General features: G+C 33.0%; 1 protein-coding gene and 3 long non-coding RNA genes across 10 annotated transcripts; all 4 read right to left on the bottom strand.

Annotated features, from left to right (window-relative positions):
• Positions 1 to 1,588: 1,588 nt before the first annotated feature.
• Positions 1,589 to 2,233, bottom strand: LOC116121813. The gene is made up of 3 exons (XR_004126792.1): positions 2,153 to 2,233; positions 1,903 to 1,999; positions 1,589 to 1,678 (listed from the first exon to the last, which is right to left on the bottom strand). It is a non-coding gene; the product is annotated as an uncharacterized LOC116121813 (long non-coding RNA).
• Positions 2,234 to 9,900: 7,667 nt separating this feature from the next.
• LOC116121810 lies at positions 9,901 to 11,108 on the bottom strand. 2 transcript variants are annotated; one of them, XR_004126788.1, is made up of 4 exons: positions 10,781 to 11,108; positions 10,366 to 10,685; positions 10,143 to 10,268; positions 9,901 to 10,020 (listed from the first exon to the last, which is right to left on the bottom strand). It is a non-coding gene; the product is annotated as an uncharacterized LOC116121810 (long non-coding RNA). The 2 variants fall into 2 exon arrangements; XR_004126787.1 differs by having other exon boundaries at positions 10,366 to 10,537.
• Positions 11,109 to 11,355: 247 nt separating this feature from the next.
• Positions 11,356 to 14,017, bottom strand: LOC116121808. Of its 6 annotated transcripts, XR_004126782.1 has the most exons (7): positions 13,893 to 14,017; positions 13,754 to 13,814; positions 13,638 to 13,675; positions 13,221 to 13,470; positions 12,598 to 13,126; positions 12,425 to 12,509; positions 11,356 to 12,058 (listed from the first exon to the last, which is right to left on the bottom strand). It is a non-coding gene; the product is annotated as an uncharacterized LOC116121808 (long non-coding RNA). The 6 variants fall into 6 exon arrangements; XR_004126780.1 differs by having other exon boundaries at positions 13,638 to 13,814; XR_004126783.1 differs by having other exon boundaries at positions 12,598 to 12,680; positions 12,825 to 13,126; positions 13,638 to 14,011.
• An 853-nt stretch (positions 14,018 to 14,870) lies between these two features.
• LOC116121857 (probable disease resistance protein RF9) lies at positions 14,871 to 16,020 on the bottom strand. Its single transcript, XM_031407773.1, has 2 exons — positions 15,880 to 16,020; positions 14,871 to 15,293 (listed from the first exon to the last, which is right to left on the bottom strand). Exons 1-2 carry the CDS (start codon positions 16,018 to 16,020, stop codon positions 14,871 to 14,873), a joined length of 564 nt encoding a protein of 187 aa, XP_031263633.1.
• Between the last annotated feature and the right edge of the window lie 472 nt (positions 16,021 to 16,492).

The raw sequence follows: 16,492 nt of genomic DNA, 5'->3' as shown, positions 1-16,492 counted from the left end.
CATATTTACGACTAAAGGAAGAAAAGTGTAAAACTTGCATCAAATAATAAGAATTTTACAACTTATTAACAGTATTTTACCATGGGACGTTGTCACAACTGATATTGTTAACAAGCATTTTCTCTTTTTGATAACCGAGGTTTCCGAGCCCCTACTTACCTCAAGGTTTACTACAAGTGAAACCTGGGATATGTCAAGCCTGTCTAATCCTCGAGACTCAATAGATACTCTACAAACTCAATAGATCTAATAAATGACAAATATAGTAAGTGATCACTCTAGTAGTGAATCGAACACAAGATTTCTGGGTTCATTGACAATTCAAACCCAATGGCCTACCATCCAGCCACAACGGAGTTGGTTTAAGAGAGTATTTTTAATATTCAGTTTATAAGGTTTGTTTGTGTTACCAAAAATAAATAGACGTATTCTATGTAGACGACGCTTCTGTAAAACTTGAATGGAAACTCATGGGAGCTTAGACCCAATAAATTTTGCGTGTTTGGGCTTATGGTGAACGGTTTTTGCTTGGTTGGGCTTGGACTCAATAAAGTTTGTTGGGTCTTAAGGGGATCTAAGGTTTGCAGGCTTGAGCCTAAAGTATGCATTTTCCTTTTTAGTTGGGCTTGAATCCATCAGAATTTTCTATTGCAATTGGGGAGTAATAAAATTGTAAAAAATGCCTTTGGGAAATGAATTAAATTACTTCAACACCACAGCTGAATTATTCAAATTAGAGAAAATTATTAATATTTTGATCTCTTCTATTTTGAAACCAAACTTATTCTTAATAGATTAATAAAATAAAATAAAGCAAATCAAACACACAATAACACAAGATTTTACGTGATTTTAACTAAATTTGCTTACATCCATAAGACGTGATCAATTCACTATAAATATTACAAGCACAATACAAGATCAAACCCTTGTCAGCCCATCTCAATTTTGACACTCAAAATCAATCACTCAAGACTAATCCCAACCCAGCACTAAACCACCCGTTCTGTGTTTTGACATTCAAATATCTTACTTTTCTTATCACACATCAACACTCTGAAACCAAAAATCTCCCACTTATATTGTACAAAACTCTCATCACATACAATTTTTTTTTTTTTTCGGTAACCAAGGTATCCAGGCTAACTTACTTGTACCTCAACTAATTTTCATGATCCATTAAGTACCTTACAAACCTCATCAACTGGGTATAACATAATTATGCATTGAGATAGATGACCCCAAGGTTTGAACCCATGAAGTCAAGGAAGGGAGCACACCTCCTTGATCACCAGGCCAACCCCTTGGGGTTACATCCCATTTTACATGGAATCTTAGCTATTTATGAAATAAATTTCTTCCCAAATAGTACTAAAATCCCTTCTTAAATAAAGAACTACAAAATTGTCAAATGCGTTTGAGGAACTTATTATTGCAGGTATTGAGCCCAATACCACCTGGCCTGGCTTCATCACCTTGAAAGACTTTCTTCTGCCATCCACAGTAAATACAAAAATAATCCATCCTCAAAATAATGCTTCATATATTTAGGAGGCAATACTTGCATCAAAGCTAAAGTTTTTCCTACCTTGGCAACAGATCATAGTTAAGTGCCACTTGCTTTTATGCTTTCAATAATGGAACTGATAGAGTAAATGTTTACAAACCGCCACAATGCCTGGAGAATGAAGAAATCTAAAATTAGTTTGAGAAGTTTATCATTCAAAAAATTTTCGTAGCTAAATGTGACATTTTTTATATTGCCAAACTCAGTTATAAGAACAGATTATTGTGATGAACAAAAGAAATTATGAATTGGAATAAACTTTTTTAAATCTATATGTTTTGAATTAAGAATCTTCATTACATAAATTTTCCCAATGAATGGTCAAGATTTACTACCTTGCTTGCAGCCAAACCATTTGAAGTTTTCTATGTCCATGAGAACACTTGATTGTGTTGAATCATTTGATACCATATCGCCTTTGCTATATCATCTCTTGTTAAGTCCACCAGGCGACGATGAAAATGAATCAAAATGAACATATTAACAGCAAAAATTTATAACTTATAATTCTATAATTCAAGCACAAAATGGAAGAAGAAAGGTTATATCCAATTATCCATAGAAGTTTGATTGATATAAATATACCTTCTTCCAATCCTTCATTTCATTAATTGTCTTTAATTTCCAATTTTGATACCCTTTTAAATTCCTCTGCCTTTAGCCAAGATACATGGGAAATTAAAAATTTATCACAAACAGTAAAAGATAACACAAATTATTAAATTAATGTACTTGCTTCACAAAATGGTACACCATTTTAACTCATAAATAATTTTCTTGCTAAAGAAATGATTAATTACGTGAATTCCCAATGACTAAGGAGAATGAAAATAAGCTGAAAATATATAAATCCATGCAATTAGCAAGCGCAGAACACTGGAACCAGTGAGCCCGGTAAGAAGAAAGAATGTATCAAATGTTCACCATTTTCCTTACACTGGCTTTCTAAATCCTGACAATACAGCTAAAACATATTCAATAGATAGAATTTGATGCCTTTTTTACATGAGGCCACAATATTTTTAAATAATATATCTTAAATTGTTGTAGCTCAGTATATGGAAAAGGAAAAAAGCACCTCATTATTAAACATGCCACGCTTGTTTAGTACACCAACTGCTGACATTTATTTATTCTTCAAGCAATTCATCAAAATTTATGAGGTGCTTTACAATGGAGAGCTCCGGTGGAGGGGGCAAGATTGCATCATAGCTTGAGTGCCTGGGTCATGAAGAAAAGTCAAATTAACCAGTTTAAGCAAAGAATCATGGAAGATGATGAAAGAAATTTGAATAATTGCTCTAAAGACTCTTAGAGAAATTTCACCAAATAATGTTCAACATTATACCATTGATGTACTTTGTTTATAAGAAAAAAAAAATGCGGTTTCTTTATAAACTATTACCTGAATGTCCAACGAGCTTTTGAGGAGAATGGAAAACAAAGGTGAAATATCTAATCCGTGTAACTGGCAAGCACATAACATTGGGGCCAATGAGTCCGTAACAAGAAAGAATATATCAAAATGTCGAATGGAACTGCTACAAGTTTGTAAAAGCCTTAATACATTCAATCATGCAAACCTTAAATTTTAGTGGTAAAAGAATCCTGACAATTTGACACGAAACATCTTCTTTAGATGGAATTTGATGCTTGTTTATTAAATGAAGCCAAAACATAAACCAAACATCTATATATGTAAAAGCAAAAAGAACCACATTACTTGGCCAAGCTTGTAATGCATCAACTCTTGAATTTTTTTTTTTTTTCTTGACAACGTTAATGATACGACCAATGCCTGAAACTTATTCTTCAAGAAATTTATGAAATAATGAACTTGCACCATTGTTGGAATGGAAATATCAAAATCAAATTTCTTAACTGAAAAATAAAAAAAAGGCCTTCCAAGATGTTAATAGACAAAAGAAAGAATAATTGAAATTAGCAAAGGAAATTACCTCCAGAGTTCTGTATGTATAGCTTCACCACATCCTCCTGTATCGCAACCAAAAAGAAAATATTATTTTTATAGTAATTTAGAATTACTTGTATGTCTATGAGCACAAATACTGGAATAATTCATAGCAATTATTTATGTAGCCAAAACTTCTTGATGATACTGACATGAAATTCAATGGCTAAGATGCTTGGAAAAACACCTTGATCACATTTACAGCAACTCAAAACACTTCTGGATTGATGCCTTCAGTAACACAGAGCAATCCAATAATTCACCATAATTGCTTCCCCACATTAGGCCTTCTCAATTCTACACACACTTCATTGAATAGGAAATATTGTTTCTCCTGCATTCGGTTTGTCCCAGTTGAGAAGAAAAACAAAACAAACTTATCCCAAGATGCCTTGTTTTCTCCTCAAGAAACGTACTCTTCTCAGTTGTCCCCGCAAACCAACAAAGGATTCAATAAAAGCCCCCAAACAGGACATCTCATTTTTTTATTTTTAAGAGCCTGCAACATTAATAGATGAGAAAGACTTAGACAAAATATTAACAAAATACATCCAACATTATATGATATAAAGCAATAGTTGGTGCAGTTTAATACCTTTGGTTGTGAAATAATGGCCTTAGAATGGAATTCTGCATGAGGATTACGCCACCTTATATCATCGTAGAATAAATCAAACTTATCCAAAACATTCACAAGAAGAACCAATATAAGCCATCATGATTCTGCCCAAACCCTTGATCGTATTAAAAAGTTTCTCCATCATTCTGTCCATTGCTCTGCTCATCATCAACTAAGTCATACTTAAAAGGTCATTCTCAGTATAAGCAATATCTTGTCACTGACAACTCCTTTGAGAAAAAATAGTGAGCTCAAATTTTATCTGTTGATCAAAAAACATTTGATAGCAGTATCGATATGGTTCCCTGAAACGCAAGCCTTGGTTCAGCCATTTCATCTTTCAAACACCTTCTATGCATAATTCTGTTCACCCAAATGTACAATTTCAAATAAAAAGAAGTAGTTCAACATCCGCAACAAAAATGGAATATACAAAACAAATGCCATAGTAAAAACTGTAAAGGAGAGTTAATGAGCATATGAGTCCATCCTGAAGAAAGAAGACAAAGAAAGATAAAACCAGATTTAATTAAGAGTAACATTGAGTCTACCCGGCCTCAACATAATTTTAGCGTAGAGATGTTTCAATTAATTGCAGATAACAACAAACTTAGAAAAGGAGAAGAAATTACCAGTGGGTGGATCATCTTAATGTAATTTATGGATTCTGCAATTAAAAGCGAGAATATGATTCAATTAAACCTTGGTAACTAGAATTCTATTTCTTTGAGAACCAACCTTCAAAGCAATCATCAATTGCTCCCAATCTTTAGGATCCTTCGTTCATACATCATCTGGGATGGGAAAAAACTTATTTCTCTCAAGAGATTTCACATATTTTTTGCAAAACATTTTTGAATTCAACTATTGCCTTTCGAAGAATCTTTCACAAGAGATTCAATGACTACTTTTGCATTAATTCAATACATAGTTCATGGAATAGAGAAATGGACTCTTTACTTGACGTAGAGTTCAAATCAAAGTTTATTTAGATGCTCGCCCCATATATAAGAGATCTAAATAAGTCCAAGACAAGCTGATTTTGCCTTTTGGATTAAAGAATTGATGAATTGATGAAAAAAAGTATCTGATGCAATTAAATTATAGGTTTAAATCCCAAAAGATTTACTGAACGAACAACTAAGCTAAGATTTGCTTCATGCGTGCTCATTCCTTCATGCGTACAAGTTTTAGTATTAATTGCTGTTAAACATTAACTAATAAAAATAAAATATGAACATATCTTATATTAATTCATTGAAATGTAAGAACTTATCAGCATATGAACACATCTCCAGGAGCTTATAATTCTATAAAAATCAAAAGTTGGAACAACCGAATAAATAGAATATATACATGTAGCCTCCACATTATTATTGTTGGCCCAGCCCTTTAATTGACTTAGGCTTCATGGGCTTGTATATCACCATGTGCAAGCCGGAGTCCACTTGATTTCATAGCTAGCCCACTTGAAGATACCTCTTATATCTGCAAATTAGTTTCAGTGGCCATTAATGATAATATCATCACTCAACAAAGCTTCAACTATGCTTCATCCATTTCATCTCTTTGATGTTGATTGGCTACCTATTCATTTTTTGAAACTCCTTTGTGTAGTCCTCTTTAATCTCTTCACATTCTTGAAGTAGTACTTAGTTTGATTCATTAATATCCATTTAAACTCCTCAAAGTATTCAATTGCTATTTGGGAGTCGTTTAACAAAATAATAATAATAGCAAATTAAATGAAATCAGTCACACAATAACGTCAGATTTTACGTGGTTCGATTAAATTTGTCTACATCTACGGGACGTGATCAATTGACTAAAAATATAACAAATAGAATACATGATTAATCGCTCTAGACTAATCACAACCCAGCCTTGAAACTTTTCACACCCCTTACAATTTTGACAATCTAATGCCCAGCTTTTCTAGTCACATATATCAACACTCTCAAACAAAAAGAAAAAAAAAGCTCTCACGAACAACTTTACAGAGAATCTAACCTGCTTACAAAATAATTTTTTTCTCAAATTGTACTTAAAACCATACTTAAATAAAGAACTACAATATTCTCAAATGAGTTTGAGCAACTTCAATACCACATAACTAAAAACATTTTGAATATTCAACTTCAATACTCTACAAACCCAATAGACCAAGTAAGTGACAAATATGACAGGTGGTCACTTTCTTGATTAATCAAACACAAGATCTCTATGTCTATTGACAAGTCGAACCCAATGGTCTACCATCCGGCCATAAATGAGTTGGTTTAATGATTATTTTTAATATTCAATTTATAAGGTTTGCTTGCGTTAACAAAAATAAATAGATGTATTTTATGTAGATGATGCTTGCTTAAAACACGAATGCAAACTCATGGGAGCTTAGACCCAATAAATTTTACGTATTTGGGCTTAAGGTGAACAGCTTTTACTTAGTTGGGCTTGAACTCAATAAAGTTTGTTGGGCCCAAAGGGAATCTAGGGTTTGCAGGATTGAACCTAAAGTAAGCATTTTCCATTTTAGTTGGGCTTGGACCCATCAAAATTTTCAATTGCTATTTTAAAAGCTCTATTGCCATTGGGGAGAAATAAAATTGTAAAAATTGCCTTTGAGAAATGAATTAAATTACTTCAAGACCACAGCTGAATTATTCAAATTAGAGAAAATTATTAATATTTTGCTCTCTTTTATTTTGAAACCAAACTTATTGTTAATAGATTAAGAAAAAAAAAATAAAATAAAATCAATCAATCACACCATAACACAAGATTTTATGTGATTCGTTAAATTTTTTTGCACTCATGAGACATGATTAATCCACTATAAATATTACAAACACAATACAATATTAAACCCTTGTCAACCCATCTCAATTTTTGACACTCAAGATCAATCGTTAAGACTAATTTCAATCTATCCTTGAAACCTTTGTACCATCATTCTCGGTTTTGATATTCAAATACATAATTTTTCTTGTCACATATCAACACCTTGGAACCAAAAAATTATCACGTATATTGTCCAAAACTCTCATCACATACACAAGGGGACTACAATACTAGAAATGAGAAAGATTAGCCAAAACTTAAAAAAAACTCCAAAATGTGCTTTGATTTAATCATTCATGATCTTATACATTGAGATGTTTTTTTCAAATTTTAGTAATAGAGGCAGATTTGGTAAAAATTAAGGCATATTATATAAAACATAATTTAATACAAAACGTAAAATAAATAAAGCACAAAAAATATTAAAAAAATAAGTTTATTAAGGAAAAAGAAACCAAGAAGACAACCACAAGAGATATCATGTTGACAATTAAAGATTCATATCTGAATTATTGGTAAAATAATAAATTATGAAGCATGGTGATGACGTGTCATGATTTTATTGGCAACTGTACAGTTACAGCCGAGGGTGGGCAAAGTTGTTGTTCTACGGCCACCGACTTATTGAGAACCGCGGGCCACCCATCTATCTTTTGGAAAAGGAGCGAAGATGGTCCCAGTGCTGTGCTACGGCACCGACTTAGAGAGCGTGGAAGCATGCGTCACTTGATCAAGTCCAAAGTGCTGAAAATTTGATTCAGTCCGGACCTGGTTAGGTAATATCATTAAACCGCTCTTGTGCCAAGAACTTTATAAACCCTTGTTGTTTGTGAACATATCAATGACCCCTACCAACGGGGATGGAATTGTTATTACAGGCAAAAAAAAAAAAAAAAATGTTATTCAACCCACTTTTATGAAAGTGTGAAACTATCCAATAAATCTTATCATTATTATTAACATAACCCCAAAAAGTGTTATTTTTATTTATTATTTTTAATAATGAATTATTGGAACAAGATTTAGTTGATACTTCTTGACTTCTTGTAGTGAGGTGCTAGTTTTACACAAGGATTGTATTTCATTAAGTCTATGGTTAATAGACATATGACGTATGATAAACTAACAAATATCCCTCTAAGGTATTTGAAATATCAAAAATTCCTTTAATGTTAATGAACCATTAATGAGTTGTTAAATTCACAAAGTTAAAGTTTGAAAATATTACAAATTGTTCTTAATCTTTTATTTTAACACTTAAAACTTAACGATACGAAGATATTTGTTTTTCAAAATGAATTAGGATTCTTGGGCTTCCTTATCAAATGTATGAGCCGAACTCCACTTGATTTAATGGCTACCTCATTTGAAAAGAATTTTTTAAAGTAAACATGTTTTGATTGAATGACATTTTTGTGAAACTCAAAAGAATAAATTTGTGCTAGTTGGGCTATAATAGAGTTAAGCTACTCAATCGGTGAGATGCAATAATTAATAGAAAATTTATTGTAATTAAATGTCATGTAAAGTTTAAAAAAATTTTTCCAAACCGGGATGTGAAGGGGTTAAAACCACCCTAAACTGATTTGTAAGAGGTGATTAATTGACAATAATAACTAAATAAATAAAATCAATCACACAAAAACACCAGATTTTACGTGGTTCGGCAAAATTTGCCTACATCCACGGGACGCGATCAATCCATTAGAAATGTCAAAACACAATACAAGATTTATCGCTCAATACTAACCCCAGCCTAACCTGAAACCCTTGTAACCCCTTCTCAGTAAATATATAAAAATTCTCCCTCTCTACTCTCAAAAAAAAAAAAAAAAAAAAAAAAAAAAAACACATTATAGCATTGAACTCTCACATACAATATCCAAGAATCAATATATCAAAATAAGTATAAAAACTATTCTATCTTAAACAAAGACTTGTATCAAAACTAGAGTTAATCCTACCTTTTGCTTTCAATAATGGAACTGATAGTGAAAATGTTCACAAGCTTCCTCAGCGCCTGGAGAGTGGAGACAAGAAAGCTAAAATTAGTTTGACATTGATATGCTAACTCATATGGAATGATCAGATTTACTACCTTGCTTGTAGCCAAACCATTTGAAGAAATCAATGTCTATGTGAACAGTTCATTCTGTTAAATTATTTGATATCACATCATCTTTTTATATCATCTCCTGTTAAGTCCAATACATGCAATGAAAACAAGACTTGTAATTTTCAAATATAAGCACAAGAATGGAACAAGAGATTATGTCCATAGAAGTTCTACTGATTTAGAAATACCTTCTTCCAATCCTTCACTTCATTTTGCATTAGTTTCCAATTTTGATCCTCTTTCAAATTCCCCTTCCTTTAACCAAGACATTGCAAGATGAAATTAGTATTTTATTACAAACAGTAGGACAATAACAAAATTAATGTACTTACTTAACAAAATAATACACCATTTTATTTATGCCAAGCTCATTTAGTATATCAACTCCTAACATTAATTGGTTCTTCAAGCAATTCATAAAATGTTTAAAACTTGCTCATAGTAATTGCTTTTAAATAAAAAAGGCTTTTGTATAAATTAGTTACCGAATTTACAGCAACCTTTCGAGGAGAAGAATTATTAAGGTCGAATATAAATTCGTGCAATTAGCAACATAATACTTGAGCCAAAGAGTCTTGTCAAGCAAGAACATGTCAAATTGTTGAATGGAACAGCTAGAAGATCCTACAAGCCATAATTCAATCAAGCATGCAAACACATTTTGCAGAAATAACCTTGTTCATACACCTCAAATTTTGGGTAGCATGAGTTTCTGACAATCTGATCCTCCATGAAACATCATCTTTAGATGGAATTTGATCCCTGTTTACTCAAATAAGCCAAAAGATATACCAAATAACTTAACATGAGGTAGCATGTGTAGATATAAAATACAAAATGAACCTCATTACTTTGACAAGATTGCGTAATTTTCTTTTTGGCAGTCTCGATGGTTCGATCAACACCTGAAATTCAGAATTAATTGTGTGAGTCCATGAGCACAAACTTCCAAAACAAATAACTAAACACATACTGGAATCATTCATAGCAATTGTTTATGTAGCCAGAACTTGTTGAGAATACTGACATGAATTTCAATGGCTAAGATGCTTGAGAAAACTCCTTCATTGCATATATAGAAGCTCAAAACACGTCAGGATTCATGCGTCAATAACCTTAATAAAAACGTCCACAGCGTGACATCAAATTTGTACTGTTGAGGAGGTTGCAACATTAAGAGATGAGAAAGATTAGCCAAAACTTAATAAATCAACTCCAAAATGTATAATTACTGGGTGCAGTTTAAATACCATTTGGGCGTGAAATCACGGTCAAAGCAGTGAAAGTCGCAGACCGATACCAAGAATAACACTGACCAATCCAATAATTCACCATAATAACTTCCCCACATTAGGCCTCCTCAATTCTACACACCCTTCAGCGCATAGGAAATATTGTTTCTCCAGCATTCCGTCCGTCCCACTTGACAAAAAAACAGAACAAATTTAATCCCAAGATGCCTTGTTTTCTCCTCAATAAACATACTCTTCCTTGTTGTCCTCAGCAAACACACATGAGGATTCAATGAAAGCCTACTGCGCTACAGCACATCGTATGTTTATTTAAGAGCCTACAACATTAAGAGACGAGAGAGACTTGGCCAACACATACAAAATCAATTCCCACAGTATATAATATAAAGCAATAATTGGTGAAGTTTATTACCTTTGGTTGTGAACTAATGCCACCTGATAGCAGCCAAGAATAACACAAACTCATCCAAAACATTCACTGGAAAAAGCTATCCCATCTTTTCAAAGATGTAATATCTAGTCAGAAATGCTTCATCAGTCTCAAAGACTTTCTTCTGCCATCCATTGTAAATATAAAAATATTCCGTCTTAAACATAACACTGCATGCATATGTTTAGGGGGCAAGACTTGCGTCAAAGCTAGAGTTAGTCCTACTTTGGCAACAAATCATAGTTAAGCCCCTTGATTTTATATGCTTTCAATAATGTATCTGATGATGTAAATGTTTATAAGCCGCTGCAGTGCCTGAAGAATGAAGAAAGCTACAATCATTATCATTCAACGAAAAGCTAGAGTATTTATTTTCAGACCTCAATGTGACATTTTTGACATTGCTAAACGTAGTTATTACAACAAAGTATTGTGATGAAAAAAAAGAATTTGTGAATTGAAACAAACTTTTTAACATGTTTTAAAATAAGAATATCATTACATGTACTACCTTGCTTGCGGCCAAACCACTGCAAGTTTTTAATGTCCAGATTCTATTGAATTATTTGCTATATCATCTCCTGCTAAGCCCACCAGGTGACATTGAAAATGGATAAAATGAACATATTAGCAGCAAAAATTTCCTACTTATACGTCTATAATTCAAGCACAAAAATTGAAGAAGAAAGGTTATATCCAATTATACATAGAACTTTGATTGATATAAATATACCCTCTTCCAATCCTCAGTAGAACGATAACAGAAATTAATGTACTTGCTTCACAAAATAATACAGCCTTTAAACTCATAAATAACTTTCTTGCTGAAAAAAAGATTACCTAAATTCCAAGTGACAGAAGAGAATGAAAAATAAGGTGAAAAATATATAAATCCATGCAATTAGTAACCACAGAACATGTAGCCAGTGAGCCTGGTAAAAAGCAAGAATGTATCAAATGTTCACCATTTTCCTTACACTGGCTTTCTGAATCTTGACAATCCAGCTAAAACATCTTCAATATATGTAATTTGATAACTGTTTTACATAAGGCCAGAATATTGATAAACAATAAATCTTAAAATGTTGTAGCTGAGTATATAGAAAAGGGAAAAAGCACCTCATTATTAAATATGCCACGCTTGTAGTACACCAACTCCTGACATTAATTGATTCCTCAAGCAATTCATTAAAATTTATGGCTTGCTTTTCAATGGAGAGCTCTGGTGGAGAGGGCAAGATTACATCACAGCTTGAGTGCCTGGATCATGAAGAAACGTCAAATTAACCAGTTTAAGTGAAGAATCACAGAAGATGAAGAAAGTAATTTGAATAATGGCTCTCACAAATTAATAGATGCTTAAGAGAAATTTCACAAAATAATGTGCAACATTATATCATTGATGAAAGAAAAGAAAAGAAAAGAGGTTTCTGTATAAACTAATTACTTGAATTTACAGCGACTTTTTAAGAAGAATGAAAAACAAAGGCGAAATATATAATCTGTGAAATTAGCAAGCACATAACACTGGGGCCAATGAGTCTGGTAACAAGAAAGAATATATCCAAGTGTTGAATGGAACTGCTAGAAGTTTTTACAAGCCTTAATTCATTCAATCATGCAAACCTTAAATTTTAGTGGTAGACATGAGTTTCTGAATCCCGACAATTTGGCCCAGCAAAAAACATCTCCTTTAGATAGAATTTGATGCCTGATTATTAAGCGAAGCCAAAACATAAACCAAACATCTTAACATGATGTAGTATCTATAAATGTAAAAGCAAAAAGAACCATATTACTTGGCTAAGCTTGTGTAATGCATCAACTCCTGAAATTTTCTTTTTGACAACCTCAATGATACTACCAATGCCTGAAATTGATTCTTCAAGAAATTTATGAAATAATGAACTTGCACCATTGATGGAATGGGAATATCAAAATAAAATCTTCTTAACTAGAAAAAAAAGGCCTTCCAAAATGATAATAGACAAAAGAAAGAACAATGCAAATTAGCAAAGGAAATTACCTCCAGAGTTTTGTATGTTTAGCTTCACCAACATCACTCGTATATCGCAACCCAAGAAGAATATTTATTTTTATAGTAATTTAGAATTAATTGCATGTCTATGAGAAAAAATACTGGAATCATTCATAGCAACTGTTTATGCAGCCAGAATTTGATGATACTGACATGAAATCAATGACTAAGATGCTTGGAAAAACACCTTGACTGCATTTACAACAGCTAAAAACACTTCTGGATTGATGCCTACAATAACTTCAATAAAAACGTCCACAACATGACATCGAATTTGTACTTAGAGGAGGCTGCAACATCAACAGATGAGAATGATTAGCTCATACTTACAAAACCAACTCCAACAATATATAATAAAGAAATTGTTAGGTGAATTTTAAATACCATTTGAGTGTGGATTATTGATCAAAGCAGGCATAATTATTTGCCGCTTCATAGAACCAAGAATAACACACAGCAATCCAATAATTCACCATAATTGCTTCCCCACATTAGGCCTTCTCGATTCTACACACACTTCATTGCATGAGAAATATTGTTTCTCTTGCATTTGGCCTATCCCAGTTGAGAAAAAAACAGAACAAACTTATCCCAAGATACCTTGTTTTCTCCTCAAGAAACATACTCTTCTCAGCTGTCACCGCAAACACACAAGGATTCAATAAAAGCCCCCAAATAGGAATCTTATTTTTTATTTTAAGAGCCTGCAACATTAATAGGTTAGAAAGACATAGACAAAATATTAACAAAATCACCTCCAACATTATATGATATAAAGCAATAGTTGGTGAAGTTTAATACCTTTAGTTGTGAAAAATAATGGCCTCAAGCATGGAATTCTGCCTGAGGATTAAGGCATCTTATAGCATTCTAGAATAAATCAAACTTATCCAAAACATTCACAAGAAGAACTTTACAATATAAGCCTTCATGATTCTGCCCAAACCCTTGATCGTATTAAAAAGTTTCTCCATCATTCTGTCCATTGATCTGCTCATCATCAGCTAGTCCTATTAAAACGTCATTCTCAGTATAAGCAAATATCTTGCCACTTACCCTCCCCCTTGAGGGAAAGTGAGCTCCAATTTTTTCGTTACTCAGCAAACATTTGATAGCAGGATAGATATGGAGCCCTGAAACGCAAGTCTAGGTTCAGCCATTTCACCTTCTGGACACCTTCAGTGCATAAAACTGTTCGCCAAATGTAACAGTTCAATTCAAAAGAATAACTCAAAACTCTTACACAGTAGTTCAACATCCGCAACAAAAATGGAATATAAAAAACAAATGCAATAAGAAAAACTGTAAAGGAGAATTAATAAGCAGATTTAATTACGAGTAATATTTAGTCTACCCGGCCTCATAACATAATTGTAGTGTAGAGATGTTTCAATTAATTGCAGATAACAACAAACCTAGAAAAGGAGAAGAAATTACCAGTGGGTGGATCACCTCAATGTAAAGGTAACATTAGGAAGGTGGGAGATCTCAGACCAGTTGTCACCTGTCTCCTCCTTGTAACGCGGACCTAGAATATCGAATCTCCAATTGTTTTCATGTTGGCAATTGAAGAATGGAATTGGGCAGCTGTCTTCAATGAAAACCGACATCAAATTTGTATTGCAGAGGAGGCTGCAACATTAAGAGATGAGAAAGATTAGCCAAAACTTATAAAAAAAATCAATTCCAAAATGTATAAATGACTGGTGCAGTTGAAATACCATTATAGTGTGAAATCACGGGCAAAGTAGTGAAAGCCGTAGACCGATTTTCCACTACATAGAACCAAGAATAACACAGACCAATTATTATAGAGCGCAAAGGATTATTTAATTTTACTTTTAAAAGAAATATTAAATACATTTTATGAGAGACAACTTTAGATAGAATTAATTGATCCTAAAACTTTTGAATAAAGTCAATAAATATTTTTGGTATTTATATTATAAAGTCAATAATATAAACAACAAACATTAAAGAATAAACAACACTCTTCCCAATAAACAACAAACTTAAAAATGGAGAAGAAATTACCTATGGCCAAATGCTGACGTCAAGAATGTGAGAGATCTTGTGCCAATCTTCACCCGTCTCCTTCTTGTAACGCTGACTTAGAATATCGCAATACTCAATCTCCAATTGTTTTAGTGTTGGCGATTGAAGAATGTAATTGGGCAGCGTTTTTAATTTGGGGGCTCCAGAAATCTTCAAGTAATGCAGAGATGGCATGATAGTAATAACTAATTCATCTCCTTTCAAAGTAATATCATCCGACTCTTCCCATCCAGCTGACATCCCATCAAACACAAGCCTTTTTAATTTGGGAAAGACAATACGAGATCTAGCAGTGCCATCACTTTCTATTCCCAAAAATTCATTGCCCACTTTTTTTACATTCATAGGCCTATCTATAAAGAGTGATTCAAGAGATGGTAACTTCCCGAAAGGAGGCAAATACTAACAGTTGTAGCAATGAATAAGTGTTAACTCCCTCAACTGAGTTAATGATGCTATCCAATTTAGCCTTATAGCTTTACCTCCACAATCCTTTAACCATAATTTCACTAAATTTGGAGGTGGTTCAAGGGCCTCAACAACCATTTCATCTCTCTCACTGTCAACCATTTCAATTCCAAAATCTAAAACTAAAGAGAGGAGGTGTTTGCGTCCATAATGAGCGTTTGCATCCGGTGTTTCTTACTTGTATCTTGAAAAAGAAAATCTACAACAGGAAATGCAAAATTAATATTGGTTCATGAACGAAAAATTGCAAAGCTAAATACCAGACTACTAAGTGGAATCATTCATAGTTATCGGCAACACAGCCAGCACTTGTTGACGATACTGACAAGAAATACATCTCTAAGATGCTTGGAGAAATGTTTGATAGCGTTTATAGTAGCCCAACAGACATGAGGATTCAATTAAGGCCTATAACAGGGTATCCTATGTTTATTTAAGAGATGAGCATGGCTTAACCAACACTTAAAAAATCAACTCCTACATTATACAATACAAAGCAATAGTTGGTGAAGATTAATACCTTTGGTTGTGAAATAATGGCCAAAGCATTGAAAGCCGTATGAGGAAAATGCCACCTTATAACAGCAAAGAATAACACAATTTCATTCAAAACATTCACAGGAAAAACTTTCCCACATAAGCCATCATCCAGTCTGTCCATTGCTCTTTTCATCAATCATTTTAAAAAGTCATTCTGAGTGAAAGCTAGAATGCAATATCCATAAGGTCCCCTGAAACGCAAGCCTTGGTTCATCCATTTCTTCTTTCAAACACCTTCCCTGCATAAACCTGGTAACTAAAATCAGAACTAATGCATAGTAATTCAATATTCGCAATATAAAATAAATGTAATAGAAAAAACTGTAAAGGTGAGTTAATGAGCATATATACAAAGAGAGAGAGAGAGAGAGAGAGAGAAGAAATTACCAGCGACAGTGAGTGGATGGCGATTGTAGCTCTTGTAATCATATTTCAACAAGCCAGTCTTCACCTGTCTCCTTGTAATGCGGACGTAGATTTTTTTTCATGTTGGCGATTGAAGAGTGTAATCTATAGAGGGACTATGACTAACCCAAAATTTAGAATAAAGTCAATATATATTTTTGGTATTTATATTATAAAGTCAATAAAAT

This window comes from Pistacia vera, unplaced genomic scaffold (genome assembly GCF_008641045.1).
Source record: "Pistacia vera cultivar Batoury unplaced genomic scaffold, PisVer_v2 Contig129, whole genome shotgun sequence".
NCBI classification, from domain to species: Eukaryota; Viridiplantae; Streptophyta; class Magnoliopsida; order Sapindales; family Anacardiaceae; genus Pistacia; species Pistacia vera.
This window is presented reverse-complemented; position numbering and strand designations above follow the sequence as displayed.

What these genes read in the sequence shown, in the direction of transcription:
- LOC116121857 (XM_031407773.1), bottom strand. Translation starts at nt 16,020, where the DNA reads ATGGACAGACTGGATGATGGCTTATGTGGGAAAGTTTTTCCTGTGAAT. An exon ending in CCATTATTTCACAACCAAAG is followed by an intron (nt 15,294 to 15,879) that starts GTATTAATCTTC and finishes TACAACTGTTAG; the next exon opens with TATTTGCCTCCTTTCGGGAA.